Genomic DNA, 20,321 nt, shown 5'->3' with positions numbered 1-20,321 from the left:
GAAATGAGGCTAATCGTGCTCTTAAGGGTCATGTTTAGTTAATGAAGGGCTTTAGGAGGCACATGCTTGGGGAAGGGTTGTTGAGGGGGTGGGGGGGGGGGGGTCGGTTGCACACAAAGCAAACATGTTACGCTTCACCCCACTTGTCGTCACACTCATTCACACCGAAGCATATGGCGTACTAGCTAGCTGCAAGCCGGCACGACGTGGCCGCACACGCACGTTCATTCATAACCGAGGCGCCATACACACACACACACACAGCAGGAGCATGTATGTAGAGTGTATGTAAAGAACCTGAGGGGGGGGGGGGGCAGAAGCAGAGGATGAAAATAAAAGTAGAAATCATATAGGAAAGAAAAAAAAAAAGGAGAGTCAGCAAACAGAGCGTCGCGAGAGAGAGAGGCAAAGATGGAGTCGAGAAAAGTGAGACGAGGACACGAGGAGACGCAACGTATTGCAGTCAGGCGCCATTTCACCCCCCCCCTCTGCAAAAAAAAAAAAAAAAAAAAAAAAAAAAAAAACACCCCGCCCCGTCGGCAACGCTCTCAGCATTCCACGCCTTATGTTTCACTATTCCATGCATTTATTGGTCGCTCCATATTTTGTGTTTTCTATCGCTCCCCCCCCCGCGGCGTCTGATTCGATCCTTTGTCTGCCACCAATGCACGATTTGACCGCACGGGAGAACAAAGCAAAATCTGTTTGATTCTGCTTTTCCAAAAAAAAAAAAAAAAAACGGTGTACGCTTGGAGCAGCAACTGGCAACACGGCGTCAATTATTGTGAAGCGGAACACTGAATGAAATCCTCGATTATGAATCCGCCATGTATGAAAACATGGGACAACACTTTCGAAAAGAAAAGTCATCGGGGGTCGCTGAATTATGGCTAGCAAGCATGGGCTCCGGGGCAGAAACGGGTCCGTGGTTGCTTAATTTAAAGCCAGTGGTTCTCAGTTATTTTCTGTCATACCCCCGCATTTAAAATACTCTTGACAAACTGATAATATTCATATTTAATAAATGTACACCCCGCCTTTCACGACCCCCCGACCCCAACCGAGGAACCGGCACACCACTACTTGAGAAGCACTAATTTAGGCCAAAAATATGGATACAAGTTGCTTAAATATGTATGTATGTATATTCAAAAAGGCAGTATTCAACCACAAAACATGTAAACACGAAAACTGATCCCAATAATATTTTTATACATCTTTTATACAGTTTTGTTTATAAAAAAAAAAAAAAAGGCAAAAAGAAGCGATCAGGCAACTCTCCACTGATGATTAACACCTCAGGGCAATTTTTTTAAATCCTGAAAACGGCCACAAGGTGGCAGAAGTGCAACAAGTGAGAGATGGAGGAGTGTAGCGTGCAGAAGGTTATTCATTTTACTGAAATTTTAACGCGTGCGCACGCATTTTAAATTTTAAAAAATAATATTATTTGAAAATACATTGTCATTTTGATGTAAAACAAGCCCCTGTTTGTGTTTTGTGTTTTCGCGCCTCCCCCCCAATGATTATATTTATTAATTTATCTGTACTGCACCGACTGAACTTGAAACTGATAAAGAAAATGCAAAAAAAAAATGCATTTGTAAAATGAAAAGCATAAAATATTTTTTTTTAGTCGGGAACTCACATTTTCCTGAAACATATCTACGTTTTACAACTGATAAGGAAAAAGGTAGAGACAAAATGTTTTTCTGGTGACAGATGAGTCTAATCTTTCTCGTGGTGGGGGGGGGGGGGGGGGCAGACTATATATTTTACACGCAACAGTCCACCTGGTATTATTGTATCTGTAAAATTGTCATGCAATCTGCTATTATTATTTTATATTTATATATAAATATTTTAAAAATAATAAAATATTATAATAATTACAATAAAATTAAAATAATAATTATTATATTATTATTATTATGTAAAATATGCAAATATAACAATAATATTATATATAATTAATATAATAATTACCATTAATATAATAATTATAATAATCATAATAGTTCTAATAATAATTATAATAACCTAATAATAATAATTATTATTATTATTATTATGTGCTTGTGTCCCTTTTTTCAGGAGCACTTTGTAAACAACAGACCATGTCAAAAAACGAAATTGATACAACCATCAAAAGGTTGGCTCAGGCCATGATGCCAGGTTGTATGTTGACTTTAAATGAAATACTTTGGAAAGAACAGGCGGGCCGTATTCAAGCACTTGGCGGGCCGGATGTGGCCCCCGGGCCGTAGTTTGCCCACCCCTGTTCTAAATGATAGTAGGTACACATACTGCATACCACCGAAATGTTGCATTCCTAACTTGCATTAGAATGTTTCTTAAAAAAAAAAAATCTGAAAATGATTTACAGACATCCATGCAGCCAGAGTCGACTGGGATAGGCTCCAGCTGCCGATAATTCTGAACAGAAATATAGAAAATATATCAACGGGTGGGATTCACAGCTCGGAATATTGTCATACAACGCTAACTGTTCTCACCACTTTCCCGGAATCTGGTTTGCTAAAGTGGAGTTGTGGTTTTCCTCCACACAAAGAGGAAATGATTCTAGTCAATTAGATTTTGCGAGTGTGTGTGTGTGTGTGTGCGAGTGTGTGCGCGAGTGTGTGTGTGTGTGTGTGCCACGGCGCTGCCAAAAGCTAAGTGCACTACCAGTCAATCAGCTGGTCACAAGCACACGGGCTAACTTACATCCGGCTCACCAAGTGGCCAGAAAGACGGAACGGGAAGTCATTAAAAGGAGAAGAGTGAAATTTGATGAGCGGGTGAAAAAGAACAAAGGAACGGCACAGACATCAACCGTGGGGTAAATGAACAGCGATGCCGACTGGGTCGAAATAGAGAAAAGTTGCTCCGAAAAAATGCTGAATCCTGCCAAATATTTAACAACTACTAAAAAAAACAACACCCCATCCATCACTTGTACTTATTAGTTATCATTTCATACCAATGTAACTGTAATGCTGGGTAAGACACACAAGCACCAGACTTGCCTGTCGAAACAACAGGGGTCTTACAAACAGGCACAATGTAATCTCATGCCCACACCAAGCTGAAACTCAACTCTGAATCCCCCTGCTGTCACTTCCTGTCTTTGTTATTGTAAATGTGACGCATCGTTTGTGTTGATTTGGTTTGTTTTGTTTTTTTACTCGAGTTGTCAGTCAAGCAAAAAAAAAATGTTTGTATCAAAGTGAAAGTTATGCTTGAAATGTATCCATTCACAAAAATCTGCTTTTCTATTTTTAGTCGGGAACTGACTTTTTCCTGAAACTTACCTATGTTCTACTGCTGATTAATAAAGACTGGAAAGAGGTAGAATTTTTTTTTTTTTTTTTGATAGGTGCCATGTTTATACAGCCGTAGAACACAATATTCAGTTTGCCTTGAAAAATCACTCCAAATCATGAAAAATGTCTTTTAAAAAATGGCTGGGATTGAACGAGTTGATGTGTAAAACATAACTTAAATTGTGTTTAAAACTGTTACATGCATATTTCGTGTTTTACAGTATAAAAATGTGTGTGCTGTGTTTTTTTTTTTTTTGTCATTCATTGATTTGTCATCACAAATGATCTTTCTACACTATCGTTTAGGGACCCAATAAAAACGGGACTTAACTTTAGGAATCGCTGCTCTGTATTAACATTCTGTGTGATACGGTTCCTGAAAATAACGATACAATTCCGTCACTTTAGAAAAAAAAAAAAGTGTACTGTTGTGCGCCTCACCTGTATGTCAGTGTCTTTAACTGGCTCCAGGGGCTCAAACGTAGTAGCTGCACTTAAAGTCTCTAGCCTCTGAGAGATGTGGAAGATGTCCAAACCTCTGGATCCGAGTAGGATGGACCTGAGCGAGAGACAGGAGAACTGCTCTAAGAAAAATGTCCACTAGACGGCACCAAAGAGTGGTGTGATCTCTGGGAATAATACAGAACCACCATGAGTTATCTACTGTATATTTATACATATATATATGTATATTCCTCACGCTTTTACGTCAGCAGCATCCTGCGAGGTACGAGTGAGCGTGCGGGAGCGGAGCCTCTCTCCAGCCTGTTGGATCTCCTGAAGGTTCCTCTCAACGTGTGGCAGCTCTGACACGGCCTCCGTCTCTGCAGCCAGCTGCTCGGCTTGCTGAAGCAGATCCCCAAAGCCTTCTGCATCCATGTCTCTGTGGGGGCAGCAGAAAGAATACAAACAGCACATGTTGGATTACACCCTGCAGTTACTACAGAATGCAGAAGATACAACAAGAAAGTTCAGCCTTGAACTTCCAACGGAGTAGAAGTTTATACACATACTGTAGCATCCTCTGACAGCTGCTGTGCACATTGGTGGTACTCTACTTGAGATTGTCGTTAGCATAATGCTAACATCTGCCCCGACTATTTTATATATATATATATATGTGACAACACGACGCACAAAGGGCGTATTTAAAGCCTAACCATTAAAACAGTGATACTTATAGTAAATTCTCAAAGTTATACTCCGACTGTGGATAGACTATTTCGTACCCGTATCCGTTAGCTCTGCATGACAATCAATGGGCTGGCTAGCATGCTAATGCTAACTCACATGGACAATAATGAAGTCAACTTCCAGAGGCGTGTAATGTGCGTAACAATTGGAAGATAAGCGCACTTACCTGTTGTTTGAAACAAACTTCGCTGTGAATTGTTGTTAAATAACCGATAAATACGTCCACAAGCGAATCATGCATCAAAGTATGTTATTTGGCCCGGCACTTCAGAAGTCGATGCTGATTGGACGAGGCCAAAGCCCGCGCCGGATGTCGTGCTTGCTCGTTTTTCTCAATAGGGAAACTCGATACTCCACCAAACGGTCGGGAATGGTACTGCATGTCCATAAGAACTGTACTGTACATGTCAATTCTAGTATTTTCACCGGGAAACTGTTGTATTTTCCCCCACATTTAAAGTCAGGACTTCAAAATACCATAACAGCAAATAAAATATTTTTATAAAAAAAAAAAAGTACCATTTCTAACACTACAGCAAAATATGCAATAGACATCCAATTGCTCCAGTAGTAGTGGTGCTACTATATTGTACTAATAAACAATATGCAATGCAATTTTAGTTATTCAGAAGTGGACCCAAAGTGCTATTTTTGTTTTGATTGGGACCACAATTCCCGGTGACACCCTGAATACAGTGGTTAACTTGTTTTTACACTTGCAATATCAAGTGTTAATACACATTAATACACAGATTAACACATTAATCTGATCTTTGCCTGTAACAGTCAAGTTTGGTAACTGACTCTGGAATTGAGTAAATTAGACAGCTGGGATAGGCTCCAGCACGCCTGCGTTCACGCCTGGCATACTTTCTGGTAGGGGTGACCAGAACATCCACATCTTTGCTTGTTTTTTTGTATTTAATATCTTAAAGCTTTATTGGAAATCAACAAACAAGAAAGAGTTTAAAAATAACAAACTGTTTAATTGGATTTCAGTAAAAAAAAAAAAAAGCATTTGAATCAAAAACACGTTTTTTTATGTGCGAGCAGGCTAATCAATGATGCTCCAAATGAAAATAGTCATTAAGTCCTAATCAGTGCTCCTCTACTTGAACTGATTGTCAATGAGGGTGCCCTTCATCTTGGCCCTCTTGGCCTCCAGCTCGGCCAGCTCCTGGAGCCTCCTCTTGCTCATGCCCTTCCTCTCCAGCTGCTTCTCGATCACTTTAGCATTCTGGGCGTAAGAGTCCGCCACCTCCCTGGCCTCGATCTCCTCCTCCTCCTCGTCAATGGTGGACACTGTGACGGAGCTGAACTTGCCCATGTCTTTGGTCCTTTTCGTCATCATGACACGGACCTTCTTGGGGGCCTCGGGTGGCTTCTGGCTGTAGACGCTGGTGTTGCCAAAGCCCTGGCCAAATTTCACCACCGCTCCATCCACAATGAAGGTGGCCTGGGTGTTCTTCTCTTGGTGTTGGTAGAAGAGCAGAAGGCCGCACTTGCCGCACTTTTTGCGGTACTGCCTCTCGATGCCCTCGGCTCTCTTGATGTACGTGTTCTCGTCCTGGTCCACGTTGCAGAATTTATGGGCGTGTTTGCCAGCATCGATCACCCTAGCCCGGTCTCTGGGTCTCATGGGGAGCTTCTCCAGCTGGCAATCCAGAACCAACACCATCTGTCCGCATAAGCAGTAGTAAACATGAAGAGGCTTCTCTCCGTCGTCGTACTCTTCTCGGTCTCGGGTGTCCGAGCACACGACGCTTCTAGACACGACTTTCGGCATGTTTACCGACTAGGCGATTACATTAAATTTATTTAAATCCCGTTAAATTAGTATTTACCCTCACAGTTTAGTCGTCACTGCGTTACGTCGAAGATAAGTGAACACATTAGAAACTGTGGCATGTACTTCCTGTATCCGCCATTGTAATGTGTCCGATGCGGAACAAAAGTAAAGCTCGAACGTTCCGCTCGGGACACACTATTAAGAGTTTGAAAATGTTAGCTTAAAGTAAATTAAATGTAATTACTACAAGGGCGAAAAATCGAATTAGCTTTTAGTGGCTCGATTCCTCTTCCAGTAACTAAATTTCAGGATGAAGCTGTGCTTCTGGGTTGTCATTTAATGACATTTAATCCAAACTACTCAATGCTTAGCTAAAATATATGTCCATATAACCTTAAATGTCGTTTTTATAAATGTATCTAATTGATAAATTCATCGTTTTAATTAAGTTTAAGTTTTAATTAAGTTACATGACCTCAACATATTAGCTTTTAACACTTATGGAGAATCTGTTGACAATAAATGTAGCCATTTCGTCTGTTGTGAATGACCCCATTGTAATCAACTTGACAAATGCACACAAATTAGTTGACATTAAGGAAACATTTATTTCAGTATAGAACAAATACAAAAATCACTATGTAGCAAAGACATGGAAATCAAAACAAAAAGGGGGGGATCCATCCCTGGGGGGGGGGGGGGGGGGGGGGACAGCAAAGTTTGCATGCTCTTCACTGGCAGCAGCCCTTGTCACAAGTCTTCCCTTTGCACACGCAGCCTGATGCACACTTGCTGCATCCGGATGGGCAGCAGGGGCAACAGCCTGCATTAGAATCAAATAAAAAAAAACATTTACTTCTGTCTCAAAAAAAAAAAAAGAGTTTGGCTTCATTGCAATTGAACTGCTTTGGTGTGGCATTTAAGAACCACATGTGAAACAAAAAGGGAACTGATTAGACTTACTCTTCTTGCAGGTGGTGCAGGAACAATTAGTGCAGGAGCATGAAGCACCGCAGTTGCAGGTTCCAGCTGCACAAAACGTAAAAATACAGTCACATTTAAATGATACAAACGCAAAAATAAATAAAAGACAACAAAACTCACTCTTGGAGCAGTCGCAAGGATCCATGTCGTTGGCTGGATGGGGGGGTTTGATGTTTCCTCAAAGAAGGCAGCAGTTGAGCGTTTTCACCTGGTGAAGGTCGTTGTTGTTGTTGTGACTGGTGAAGGAGATGCTGCGCTTTTATAGCGCAGATGGCAGCTGCGTCGTGTGCAAAGTGCGTCCGAGCGGATGATAATTAAAAAGAGTTTGTGCACACGACCTTAATTTTACCCCCGCAGCCAGAATTTGACCATGACATGTGTTGTAAACATTACGTAAGCCCATTTCCGGTTAAAAAAAAACAAACAAACGGTGTTTATTCGTAAATTAGCTACTCTATATGGCGATACATGCACTTGTAGGTCCTCAGATGGATCTTAACTCACTATTAAATGCTTCAAGAAATTAATTTCCAAGCTAATTTAGTCTATTTTAAGGTTATATTTTTTAATAGTATTGTCCTCGTGAAATAGCGATGCACACGGTCCCCTCGTGCGCTACTTTCCCCGCCCCCTTTGCACGCGGCAGCTTCCCAGAAACGCTCGTGAGCAAAAAACAACAGGCCATTGTACCGTGCTGCCTTCGAGTACCGTGTGCAGTGGGAAAATAGCACACTCACACGTCCGGTCTGTGTAGCTCATCTAATGTGCTGATTGTTTACTCAATAAAAACGTGAACGCAGCACTGTGTTTATAATGTGACGTTTAAAATCACTCCAAAATATTTGTGTTGCTATTTTAATCTGCATTTTCAAAATAAAGTCTTTTCGTTCTTTATGACGATGACTTGAAGGTAACTGCAGTCGTCCCCTTTTGCACTCGACACACATATTTATATTGTCGTGTCATGCTTAGTCATTTTATGACAGGGGCACACGCCATGAAATTGTAACTATTTTACACATTTACGTTGAATCACCTACATTATTGCTTAGTCATTATGCTAGGGGTTCTCATCCTGGGTCACACGTTATCCTATGGTCATTAAGTGGGGACCCACTTTGATACAGCTAATAGCAGGCACGTTTATATGATTTAAAAAATACAACAACAAAAAAAAAATACACACTAAAGAAAAATAATGTCAACTCCAAAAAAATCAACTCTAACTCTTTTATTTATTCATATTCAATGCAATTATTTTTTACACTTGATAATAAAAATTAAAGTTTTTGTTGAATCTGCTGGTATATTTCGTTACTATTATCAAAGGTTCCAAAATATAATAAGACAAATATTTTACTTTGTATTTTTTATATGAATAGAAAGTAAAATCTTGCCAACGGTGCCTCTGACATATGGAGGACCAAAACTGCCAAAATAATAAATGAATAAATAAATATATAAAATATAAAAGCAAAAATAAATACAAAAATAAATGTAGAAATAAATACAAAAATAAATATATAAATAGAATTACATATCAATAAATAAAAAAAGCACTCTGCTCTCATATGTATTTATTTCATGCAGCAGACAATGTCAGCTTGAAATGCAGAAGGAAAAACTATTCAAATGAGGGGGCGGTCCTAAGTGTGTCTTGGGTTGAACTGTTCGCCTATTGGTTGATCGACACGTGAGTGCGAAAATCGACTAGGTATGCCTGCAAACGGCCACAGCAAGAGGAAGTCACCACACCACTCTCAATGGCGGTAAATATGGCTGCAATCTCCAGCTCGGACACCGACTTCCTGGTGGACCCCGCCATTATTGTCCCGGTAAATGTATACTTTTCTCCCTGTATACTTCCTCTTGCTGTGGCCGTTTATTTATATATTTATTTTTGTATTTATTTCTACATTTTTTTTGTATTTATTTTAAATTTTTGAATCTTGTTTTTTATTTTTGTATTTATTTTTGCGTTTATTTATTTATTTATGTATATATTTTTTTATTTTTGTTTTCATTTCCATTTATATTTATTTTTGTATTTAATTTTTTTTTTCATTTTTGTTTTTATTTCCACTTTTATTTATTTATTTATTTATTATTTTGGCAGTTTTGGTCCTCCATACTGACAAAGTGTGTCCGACAATGAGTGCTCTTTGAGTACTCTTTGAGTTCGTACACGGTAAGTCAGGGGTCTCCAAACAGTAGACCACGAGCTGCCAGTAGCTCTCCAAATATTTTATTCAATTATTCTCAACTCTTTTACCCGCTATATTAGAAAGTGGCGTTCATTTGTAGTTTGGGCAGTCGTAGTTTGGGCGTGTGACCAATGGGGGAGCCGTGGGTGGAATAAGGAATAAATTGAAACAGACTGTTTTGGCAGGAAGCACAAATCCAAGGAATAGGTGCAGATTCTGCATGATGTAGAAAGTTTTCTGTGCGGGTCATTGTGTGTAACTGCTCTACAGGAGTCCACAACCCAAAATGAGCATTAATAGGTTCATAAGCGAGGTCAAAATCTAAAAATCTGAAAATAACTGCACTAAATTTGTGTACATCTTGTCTGTAATAGGATTTTGGTTAAAAAGAGGACTTAAGAAGAGGCGCAGCAGCTTGAGACAAAGAAAGAAAAACCTAAGAAAAGTTTTCCTTTTTGGAATTAATCAATATTAGGGAATCAGCAAGATGTCATAATTTATGTGGCATTATATTTTATTCTGGGATAACATCAAATTCATGGGACTTTGTAATAAAAAGCGTGTAATAGGGAAGAATACAGTATATACAGTAAATATACTCGGTATTATACTGTGACTGTCAGTGTGTGTGTGTGTGTGTGTGTGTGTAAAGGGCAAAAGGTTGTGGTGAAACAGGACCCCGCGGCTCCGATACGGGAACATGGGGGGGGGGGGGGTCTCGGCTTCATGCTGGCGGAGGAAGAAGAAGCCCTTCGGAGTGCTGACGCTCGGCCCTGACGCAGGTTAGTTCAGCCTTATTTCTTTTTCGCTGGCTACAATAAAAGGCTACTCCCAAATGGGGCTCTCATAAAGTTAATGACCATATTTAGAAAGTTGTTAACAGGTTTCCTATGCTTTAACGACAAAAATACTACATTTATAATCAAGGAATCCTACTAGTGGAAATTCACTTATCACTGATTAACAGTTCAGCCTTATTTCTTTTTCGCTGGCTACAATAAAAGGCTACTCCCAAATGGGGCTCTAATAAAGTTAATGACCGTATTTAGATAGTTGTTAACAGGTTTCCTATGCTTTACCTACAAAATACTACATTTATAATCAAGGAATCCTACTTGCGGAAATTCACTTATCACTGATTAACAGTTCAGCCTTATTTCTTTTTCGCTGGCTACAATAAAAGGCTACTCCCAAACGGGGCTCTAATAAAGTTAATGACCATATTTAGAAAGTTGTTAACAGGTTTCCTATGCTTTAACTACAAAAATACTACATTTATAATCAAGGAATCCTACTAGTGGAAATTCACTTATCACTGATTAACAGTTCAGCCTTATTTCTTTTTCGCTGGCTACAATAAAAGGCTACTCCCAAATGGGGCTCTCATAAAGTTAATGACCATATTTAGAAAGTCGTTAACAGGTTTCCTATGCTTTAACGACAAAAATACTACATTTATAATCAAGGAATCCTACTAGTGGAAATTCACTTATCACTGATTAACAGTTCAGCCTTATTTCTTTTTCGCTGGCTACAATAAAAGGCTACTCCCAAATGGGGCTCTAATAAAGTTAATGACCGTATTTAGATAGTTGTTAACAGGTTTCCTATGCTTTACCTACAAAATACTACATTTATAATCAAGGAATCCTACTTGCGGAAATTCACTTATCACTGATTAACAGTTCAGCCTTATTTCTTTTTCGCTGGCTACAATAAAAGGCTACTCCCAAACGGGGCTCTAATAAAGTTAATGACCATATTTAGAAAGTTGTTAACAGGTTTCCTATGCTTTAACTACAAAAATACTACATTTATAATCAAGGAATCCTACTAGTGGAAATTCACTTATCACTGATTAACAGTTCAGCCTTATTTCTTTTTCGCTGGCTACAATAAAAGGCTACTCCCAAACGGGGCTCTAATAAAGTTAATGACCATATTTAGAAAGTTGTTAACAGGTTTCCTATGCTTTAACTACAAAAATACTACATTTATAATCAAGGAATCCTACTTGGGGAAATTCACTTATCACTGATTAACAGTTCAGCCTTATTTCTTTTTCGCTGGCTACAATAAAAGGCTACTCCCAAACGGGGCTCTAATAAAGTTAATGACCATATTTAGAAAGTTGTTAACAGGTTTCCTATGCTTTAACTACAAAAATACTACATTTATAATCAAGGAATCCTACTAGTGGAAATTCACTTATCACTGATTAACAGTTCAGCCTTATTTCTTTTTTGCTGGCTAATATAAAAGGATACTCCCAAATGGGGCTCTAATAAAGTTAATGATCATATTTAGAAAGTTGTTAACAGGTTTCCGATGCTTTAACTACAAAAATACTACATTTATAATCAAGGAATCCTACTTGGGCAAATTCACTTATCACTGATTAACAGTTCAGCCTTATTTTTTTTTACTGGCTACAATAAAAGGCTACTCCCAAATGGGGCTCTAATAATGTTAATGAAAGTTGTTAACAGGTTTCCTATGCTTTAACTACAAAAATACTACATTTATAATCAAGGAATCCTACTTGGGCAAATTCACTTATCACTGATTAACAGTGATACATGAGGGATTAGTGTACACGTAACAGTGATACGTGAGGGATTAGTGTACACGTAACAGTGATACGTGAGGGATTAGTGTACACGTAACCGGGCTAATAATTGCAGACCACAAGGAACAAAAGAAACCCAGGAACTCCCCTTCCAGCATCTTTACCTTGAAGATGGTCTTGAGAGCAGCCACCCAGACGGGCCTTTTACTGTAGCCAGCCTAAAGCACACCTGCTGAAATCATGCTGTGTAAAAAAAATGGGAGGTTGCATTCATGGTTTTGTTGAGGTTAATTTAGCCCAGGCTGCACGGCGGTCGAGCGGTTAGCGCGTAGGCCTCACAGCGAGGAGACCAGGGTTCAATTCCACCCTCGGCCATCTCTGTGTGGAGTTTACATGTTCTCCGGGTACTCCGGTTTCCTCCCACATTCCAAAAAAAAACATGCTAGGTTAATTAGCGACTCCAAATTGTCCATAGGTATGAATGTGAGTGTGAATGGTTGTTTGTCTATATGTGCCCTGTGATTGGCTGGCCACCAGTACAGGGTGTAAAAACTGGAAATTCACTTATTACGGTCGGGTCTGGAACCAATTAACTTTGATAAATGAGGGATTAATCCGAATAATATACTGTATATATACTAGGCTGCACAGTCTTTTTTTTTTTTTTTTAGTTGGGAACTGAAATTTTCTTGAAACTTACCTACGTTCTACTGCTGATGACTAAATGGAAAATGGTAAAATTTCGAGCTAATGACAAGAGGAATGGTTTGAAGACAAGTGATAATACAAATATCGCTTTTGGCTGCACAGTGTTCAAGTGGTTAGCGCGCAGACCTCACAGCTAGGAGACCCGAGTTCAATTCCACCCTCGGCTACGTATCTCTTGTGTGGAGTTTGCATGTTCTCCCCGGTGCATGCGTGGGTTTTCTCCGCGTACTCCGGTTTCCTCCCACATTCCAAAAAAAACATGCTAGGTTAATTAGCCACTCCAAATTGTCCATAGGTATGAATGTGAGTGTGAATGGTTGTTTGTCTATATGTGCCCTGTGATTGGCTGGCTGGCGACCAGTCCAGGGATAGGCTCCGGCATACCCCTGATAGCCTAATAGGAACAACACGGAATGCAAAGGGCTGCACGGTAGTCGAGTGGTTAGCGCACTGACCTCACAGCTAGGAAACCAGGGTTCAATTCCACCCTCGGAATTGAACATTTCTGTGTGGAGTTTGCATGTTTCTCCGGGTACTCCGGTTTCCTCCCACATTCCAAAAAAAACATGCTAGGTTAATTAGCCACTCCAAATTGTCCATAGGTATGAATGTGAGTGTGAATGGTTGTTTGTCTATATGTGCCCTGTGATTGGCTGGCTGGCCACCAGTCCAGTGTGTACCCCGCATCTAACTACCCAGGAGGCATTTCTGCAGTTGTTTGGCTGCGTCAAGGAAGGACGGGAGTATTTTTATTCCTCCACAGACAGCCAGCGCCATGGACCACGTGCTGCGCTTGGCAGACCGTTACGTCTTGACTCCGTACCTGTACCCGGCCTCGTGGCAGGAGGACGGTGCCGTGCGGCAGATGGTCAGCCTGTTTCTTCTCACCAACGTGGGAGCGCAACTGCTGTACATGGTCTTTGGTGCGCTGAGTTTCTACTACGTCTTTGACCACCGGCTTATGAAACATCCACATTTTATTAAGGTGGGCTTTCAGACGTCTATTGCTCTACTATGTTGTGGGTGTGATGCATTTAAGGCCAAAAGACAAAATCGGAAAAATCAAACAGAATGAGCGTTTGTTTTATTCGTTTCATTCTGGATGCCGTAAGGCTAGGGGTCTCAAACTCAATTTACCTGGGGGCCACCGGAGCTAGGTTCTGGGTGAAGCCGGGCCGCATCTATGGAGGACCAAAACTGCCAAAATAATAAATAAATGAATAAATAAATAAAAGTGAAAATAAAAACAAAAACTGCCAAAATAATAAATAAATGAATAAATAAATAAAAGTGAAAATAAAAACAAAAATGAAAAAAAAAATCAAAAAATTAAATACACAAAAATAAATATAAATGGAAATAAAAACAAAAATTAAAAAAAATATATAAATAAATAAATAAATAAAAGCAAAAATATGTTGCTTTGCTTTATAAATATAAATGGAAATAAAAACAAAGATAAAAAAAATATATACATAAATAAATAAATAAATGCAAAAATATGTTGCTTTGCTTTTATTTATTTATTCATGTATATATTTTTTTATTTTTGTTTTTATTTCCATTTATATTTATTTTTGTGTATTTAATTGTTTGATATAATACAAAAATAAATACAAAAATAAAAAAACAAGATTCAAAAATTAAAAATAAATACAAAAATAAATGTAGAAATAAATACAAAAATAAATATATAAATAGAATTACATATCAATAAATAAATAAAAGCACTCTGCTCTCATATGTATTTATTTCATGCTGCAGACAATGTCAGTTTGAAATGCAGAAGGAAAAACTATTCAAATGAGGGGGCGGTCCTAAGTGTGTCTTGGGTTGAACTGTTCGCCTATTGGTTGATCGACACGTGAGTGCGAAAATCGACTAGGTATGCCTGCAAACGGCCACAGCAAGAGGAAGTCACCACACCACTCTCAATGGCGGTAAATATGGCTGCAATCTCCAGGGATCTCCGTTTGCTAGAAGATATTTCGGATAATGCTTCCCCGGATTACCTGCTTTTCCGGGTGGAAGCCTTATTGGAGCAGTTAATTCACACAAATGAAACAACAGACTCAGTGTCGATCAACCAATAGGAAATAAATACATATGAGAGCAGAGTGCTTTTATTTATTTATTGATATGTAATTCTATTTATATATTTATTTTTGTATTTATTTCTACATTTATTTTTGTATTTATTTTTAATTTTTCAATCTGGTTTTTTATTTTTGTATTTATTTTTGCTTTTATTTATTTATTTATGTATATATTTTTTTATTTTTGTTTTTATTTCCATTTATATTTATTTTTGTGTATTTAATTGTTTGATATAATACAAAAATAAAAAAACAAGATTCAAAAATTAAAAATAAATACAAAAATAAATGTAGAAATAAATACAAAAATAAATATATAAATAGAATTACATATCAATAAATAAATAAAAGCACTCTGCTCTCATATGTATTTATTTCATGCAGCAGACAATGTCAGCTTGAAATGCAGAAGGAAAAACTATTCAAATGAGGGGGCGGTCCTAAGTGTGTCTTGGGTTGAACTGTTCGCCTATTGGTTGAACGACATGTGAACGACATATTTTTGTATTTATTTTTAATTTTTGAATCTTGTTTTTTATTTTTGTATTTATTTTTGCTTTTATTTATTTATTTATTTATATATTTTTTATTTTTGTTTTTATTTCCATTTATATTTATTTTTGTGTATTTAATTTTTTGATTTTTTTTCATTTTTGTTTTTATTTTCACTTTTATTTATTTATTTATTTATTATTTTGGCAGTTTTGGTCCTCCATACGCATCAGGTTTAAAAAAAAACAAAACACATTTATTATTTATTATTAGAAGCTTTTGCTTCTGCTATACGCTACACTTTTTCAGTACTTTGGTCCCGGTTTTCCACACCAAAATATCTGATAAAACATTCCACTGTCCTCAAATATCTTCATTTTTTTATTTTTCTATACACAAAATAAGCAAATTTTAAACAAATTAAGAATAAAGACAATAAATCAATCAATCAGTAATAAATAAGTAAAATAATAATACAACAGCAAATAAGAAAAACGTAAGAAACCACATACAGTTGGTAGAGAAATTATTTTTTTCAGATTCAAATGTACAGTATTAACAGTTATTTAACCTTTAACATGAACATTAATCAAACTTAATCATTTGACCCAATTAGCAAGTTAGCAGTGGGTAGCAAGTCTACCCAAGTTTTTATTATTTGCCGTTTTATTATTATAATTATTATATTTATTTATTACTGATTGATTGATTATCTTTATTCTTGATTTATTTATTTTTCATCTTATTTTGTGTAGAAAAATAAAAATGAAGATATTTGAGAACAGTGGAATGTTTTATCAGAGCTTTTATTGTAGAAAATCGGAACCAAAGCACTGAAAAAGTTTGTATAGTTTTTAATAAATAAATGCCGTAAAGGGGAACAAAACGCAGTGAATCTTTTGAAAAACTCATTATTAATGATTTTCAAAATAAAACACAAAGCCGGTAATCCCATTAAAACTATTGCATGTATTTGAAAAAAATATATCCAAACTTTCATGATCCTGTGTGAAACATAACTGAGATAAATTGAGAAAATTATAAAGACATATATAAGGCTTTGGTACTCCAGCAAACCACAGCGAGAGCAATTATATACAAACACGGAACAGTCGGTACCGTTCCCTGGAGTGGCCAGCCAACCAAAATGACCCCAGTAAGCACAGCGACGATTACTCAAAAGGGTGGAAATCACTTTTTTTCACACAGGAACAAAGTGTAGCACAAATGCTAATTGCTTCTTAAAAGTGGTCTTTTACCTGATGGTAGAATCAGGTGAGTCAAGAGATCCGTCTGGCGACGACGTCCCTTTTCTGGATGAGTTTCCCCACCGTGATGCTTTTCTTCTGGGAGGTCAGAGGACACAGTAAACTTTATGACGGCATCACTCCAACTTTTTTAGGTAAGACGAGAGCAATTGTTATCATTTTTAAGTATCGTGGATTATTATCAGATATGCTTTGTTTGTGTTTGTGTGCCAGGATGGTCCGAAGTGTTGGTGAGCATTGCTGGATTCTTGTTCTTCACCGACACGTGCATCTACTGGATACACCGCTGCATGCATCACAGGAGCATCTATAAGGCAAGTTTGTGATATCACCGTGGAGTTTCATGAAGAACATTTCATGTTAACGGTATTTACCTCCAGGTAACATAGTAACATAGTAAAGTATCGCCGTTGCTTTGTTAGTTGGCCCGATTAGGCAGAAACTAAGCAACTCAAACAACCATTCACACTCATACATTCATACCTATGGACAATTTGGAGTGGCTAATTAACCTAGCATGTTTTTGGAATGTGGGAGGAAACCGGAGTACCCGGAGAAACATGCAAACTCCACACAGAGATGTTCAATTCCGAGGGTGGAATTGAACCCTGGTTTCCTAGCTGTGAGGTCTGTGCGCTAACCACTCGCCCACCGTGCAGCCCTTCGCATTCCGTGTTGTTCCTATTAGGCTATCAGGGGTATGCTGGAGCCTATCCCTGGACTGGTCGCCAGCCAGCCAATCACAGGGCACATATAGACAAACAACCATTCACACTCACATTCATACCTATGGACAATTTGGAGTCGCTAATTAACCTAGCATGTTTTTTGGAATGTGGGAGGAAACCGGAGTACCCGGAAAAAACCCACGCATGCACGGGGAGAACATGCAAACTCCACACAGAGATAGCCGAGGGTGGAATTGAACCCTGGTCTCCTAGCTGTGAGGTCTGTGCGCTAACCACTCGATCGTAATTGACAAAAAATATTTTTCACAGGTAGAAAACATTCTGCTAAGTGTTAGCATACTAACGTTAGCATTGCTTGCCTGCTAATTTTAACAATTTATCAGTGCACATTATTATGCTAGGTGTCAACATGCTAATGTTAGCATAGTTTACATTACTAAAATTTATGTGAATATGAACATAACATAATATGAACATTATTGAGGTTAATTTAGCCCAGGCTGCACGGCGGTCGAGTGGTTAGCGCGCAGACCTCACAGCTAGGAGACCAGGGTTCAATTCCACCCTCGGCCATCTCTGTGTGGAGTTTGCATGTTCTCCCCGTGCATGCGTGGGTTTTCTCCGGGTACTCCGGTTTCCTCCCACATTCCAAAAACGTGCTAGGTTAATTAGCGACTCCAAATTGTCCATAGGTTTTTACTACTACTAGCATTTTTAGCAATTTTCATAGGTGCACACTATTATGCTGGGTGTTAGCATACTAACATAAGAATTGCTTGCCTGCTAATTTTAGCATACTAGCATTTTTAGCAATTTTCATAGGTGCACACTATTATGCTAGGCATTAGCATACTAACATGAGCATTGCTTGCCTGCTAATTTTAGCATGCTAGCATTTTTAGCAATTTTCATAGGTGCACACTATTATGCTAGGTGTTACCATACTAACATAAGCATTGCTTGCCTGCTAATTTAGCATACTAGCATTTTTAGCAATTTTCATAGGTGCACACTATTATGCTGGGTGTTAGCATACTAACATGAGCATTGCTTGCCTGCTAATTTTAGCATACTAGCATTTTTAGCAATTTTCATAGGTGCACACTATTATGCTAGGTGTTAGCATACTAACATAAGCATTGCTTGCCTGTTAATGTTAGCATACTAGCATTTTTAGCAATTTTCATAGGTGCACACTATTATGCTAGGTGTTAGCATACTAACATAAGCATTGCTTGCCTGCTAATTTTAGCATACTAGCATTTTTAGCAATTTTCATAGGTGCACACTATTATGTTAGGTGTTAACATGCTAATGTTAGCATTGTTAACATGACTAAAATGTATGTGAATATGAACTTAAGCAGACACGTAATGCTACCTGGTATTTTAGTTCATTTTTCTGATTAAAAATGTTTAAACTGGGCCAAAAATATGTACAACACGCTGAAAATATGCATATTTTTAGACTAATAATAGGCTTCAAGCTACTGACCTCCTTTGAGTAATAATAAATTTGTAATAATAATAATAAATAATAATAAATTGTGTCTTGTTTACACATCTTTCTCCCCTTCAGTACTTACATAAGCAGCATCATTTATTCAAGATCCCCACGCCGTTTGCGAGCCACGCCTTCCACCCGCTCGACGGCTTCCTGCAGAGCTTACCCTACCACGTCTACCCTTTCATGTTCCCGCTCCACAAGGTCGTCTACCTGTCTCTCTTCGTCTTTGTCAATATCTGGACCATTTCCATACACGACGGTGACTACCGCATCCCGGGTCCCTTGATACATCTCATTAATGGTGCCGCCCACCATGTGGACCATCATCTTTTCTTCAACTACAACTATGGACAGTATTTTACCCTGTGGGACCGTTTAGGAGGGTCCTATAGATATCCCTCGGTCCTGCGGGGGAATGGACCGCATGACCACATCCGGAAGATGGAGTGGAGCTATAACAGAAGACTGAATTGACTTGAGTCGTTATTCACGATTATTATTGTTCTGATATTTCAATATCTTTTAATTAGCTTTGTGCTGCTAGCATGTCAAACCAAAGAACCATCAGCATGCATGCATGCATGGGTCTTTCATGACATATCCGTAAACATAAATCCATGCTCATCCGCCAATTGTGGTGCCAACACATCAAGCGACCGCTCCAGAAAACGTCAACAAACTAAGAATAATTCAACGCAAAATGAAGGTCATCGACCCGAGTGGGAATTGGAACACAGTCTCGTTCCAGTGCTGGTTCAGCTCCCAGTATTCGGAGTGTTTTCGTGCAGGCTTGTCAGCGAAAGGTCCGTCCACTTCATCTCTTGTTCTTTCACCGACTCCGTGGATCCGCCGTTGTCCTGCTCGGCTTCAGGGAGTTCGCTCTGAAAGACAACCAGGCTGAAGGTCTCATCGCTTCTCTTGAACTGGTTCTGATACCGATCCACATACTAAACTGCAAGTTTAGTATGTGGATTTGTGGATTAGCAATTTGGAAGTGTGACAGATGCCAGTCAAGTGTATGTTGGTAAAAATATAGACATTTATTTGTTCAATCTGCTCTTTTGTAACCTCTGCTAGCTAGCGGTGGTGGACCCCACCTTTGAGGCAGGGGTGTCCCAACTTTTTCCACCAAGGGCTGCACAAAAATTCAAAAGATGTATAGGCCATTCTGATTAACAATTTATATATTAACGATACAAAAAACGATTCAGTGGAAAGTTGTGTACTACTACTTACCAGAGGGATGGTGACATCCTCATAAGGTAGCCTGTCTTCCCTCCAGGCGTCATCGGTCAGATCCAGAACTCTACCGTCTCGTTGGATTTCACTGTCCATTCTGACAACAATACCTACTGTAATTATTACTTTTACTAATTATACTGGTATTATTTAATAGACAGGACGCCAACATAAACCACGGATTGTTAAAACTGTGGCTGTTGTTTTCAACGGCGCCCTTTTCAAAACGTCATAATCCGGCGCGTGGTTATGACGTC

At 38.6% G+C, this 20,321-nt stretch overlaps 5 protein-coding genes across 6 annotated transcripts in view; 1 reads left to right on the top strand and 4 right to left on the bottom strand.

The window, feature by feature from the left end:
- The window catches only part of nup93 (nucleoporin 93), a 43,651-nt gene extending 38,807 nt beyond the window's left edge, over positions 1–4,844 (bottom strand). For both annotated transcript variants that reach the window (XM_058088152.1, XM_058088153.1), the window contains exons 1-3: positions 4,687–4,844; positions 4,027–4,209; positions 3,768–3,885 (exon numbers count right to left, since the gene is read on the bottom strand). In XM_058088152.1, coding sequence (XP_057944135.1) covers positions 3,768–3,885; positions 4,027–4,205 — 297 coding nt within the window. In that variant the 5' untranslated portion in view covers positions 4,206–4,209; positions 4,687–4,844. The remainder of the gene's footprint in view (positions 1–3,767; positions 3,886–4,026; positions 4,210–4,686) is intronic.
- A 638-nt stretch (positions 4,845–5,482) lies between these two features.
- On the bottom strand, positions 5,483–6,455 carry steep1 (STING1 ER exit protein 1). The gene has a single exon (XM_058088164.1). It carries the CDS (start codon positions 6,304–6,306, stop codon positions 5,629–5,631), a length of 678 nt encoding a protein of 225 aa, XP_057944147.1. The 5' UTR covers positions 6,307–6,455; the 3' UTR covers positions 5,483–5,628.
- Positions 6,456–6,923: 468 nt separating this feature from the next.
- On the bottom strand, positions 6,924–7,796 carry mt2 (metallothionein 2). The gene is made up of 3 exons (XM_058088191.1): positions 7,414–7,796; positions 7,273–7,338; positions 6,924–7,132 (listed from the first exon to the last, which is right to left on the bottom strand). The coding sequence occupies exons 1-3, from the start codon at positions 7,436–7,438 to the stop codon at positions 7,041–7,043; spliced, it is 183 nt and encodes a 60-aa protein (XP_057944174.1). The 5' UTR covers positions 7,439–7,796; the 3' UTR covers positions 6,924–7,040.
- Positions 7,797–13,500: 5,704 nt separating this feature from the next.
- On the top strand, positions 13,501–19,813 carry LOC131138871 (lathosterol oxidase-like). Its single transcript, XM_058088193.1, has 4 exons — positions 13,501–13,759; positions 16,632–16,764; positions 16,844–16,944; positions 18,898–19,813. Exons 1-4 carry the CDS (start codon positions 13,550–13,552, stop codon positions 19,297–19,299), a joined length of 846 nt encoding a protein of 281 aa, XP_057944176.1. The 5' UTR covers positions 13,501–13,549; the 3' UTR covers positions 19,300–19,813.
- anapc13 (anaphase promoting complex subunit 13) lies at positions 18,003–20,321 on the bottom strand. The gene is made up of 2 exons (XM_058088190.1): positions 20,062–20,321; positions 18,003–19,706 (listed from the first exon to the last, which is right to left on the bottom strand). Exons 1-2 carry the CDS (start codon positions 20,158–20,160, stop codon positions 19,581–19,583), a joined length of 225 nt encoding a protein of 74 aa, XP_057944173.1. The 5' UTR covers positions 20,161–20,321; the 3' UTR covers positions 18,003–19,580.

This window comes from Doryrhamphus excisus, chromosome 11, assembly GCF_030265055.1.
Source record: "Doryrhamphus excisus isolate RoL2022-K1 chromosome 11, RoL_Dexc_1.0, whole genome shotgun sequence".
In the NCBI taxonomy this organism is placed as follows: domain Eukaryota; kingdom Metazoa; phylum Chordata; class Actinopteri; order Syngnathiformes; family Syngnathidae; genus Doryrhamphus; species Doryrhamphus excisus.
This window is presented reverse-complemented; position numbering and strand designations above follow the sequence as displayed.

Coding starts and splice junctions, on each gene's coding strand:
- anapc13 (XM_058088190.1), bottom strand. CDS start 20,160: ATGGACAGTGAAATCCAACGAGACGGTAGAGTTCTGGATCTGACCGAT. Junction 19,707..20,061: donor AGGATGTCACCATCCCTCTG/GTAAGTAGTAGT, acceptor GTTGTCTTTCAG/AGCGAACTCCCTGAAGCCGA.
- steep1 (XM_058088164.1), bottom strand. CDS start 6,306: ATGCCGAAAGTCGTGTCTAGAAGCGTCGTGTGCTCGGACACCCGAGAC.
- LOC131138871 (XM_058088193.1), top strand. CDS start 13,550: ATGGACCACGTGCTGCGCTTGGCAGACCGTTACGTCTTGACTCCGTAC. Junction 13,760..16,631: donor AACATCCACATTTTATTAAG/GTGGGCTTTCAG, acceptor ACCTGATGGTAG/AATCAGGTGAGTCAAGAGAT. Junction 16,945..18,897: donor ATCACAGGAGCATCTATAAG/GCAAGTTTGTGA, acceptor TCTCCCCTTCAG/TACTTACATAAGCAGCATCA.
- mt2 (XM_058088191.1), bottom strand. CDS start 7,438: ATGGATCCTTGCGACTGCTCCAAGA. Junction 7,339..7,413: donor TCCTTGCGACTGCTCCAAGA/GTGAGTTTTGTT, acceptor CGTTTTGTGCAG/CTGGAACCTGCAACTGCGGT. Junction 7,133..7,272: donor CTGCACCACCTGCAAGAAGA/GTAAGTCTAATC, acceptor ATTCTAATGCAG/GCTGTTGCCCCTGCTGCCCA.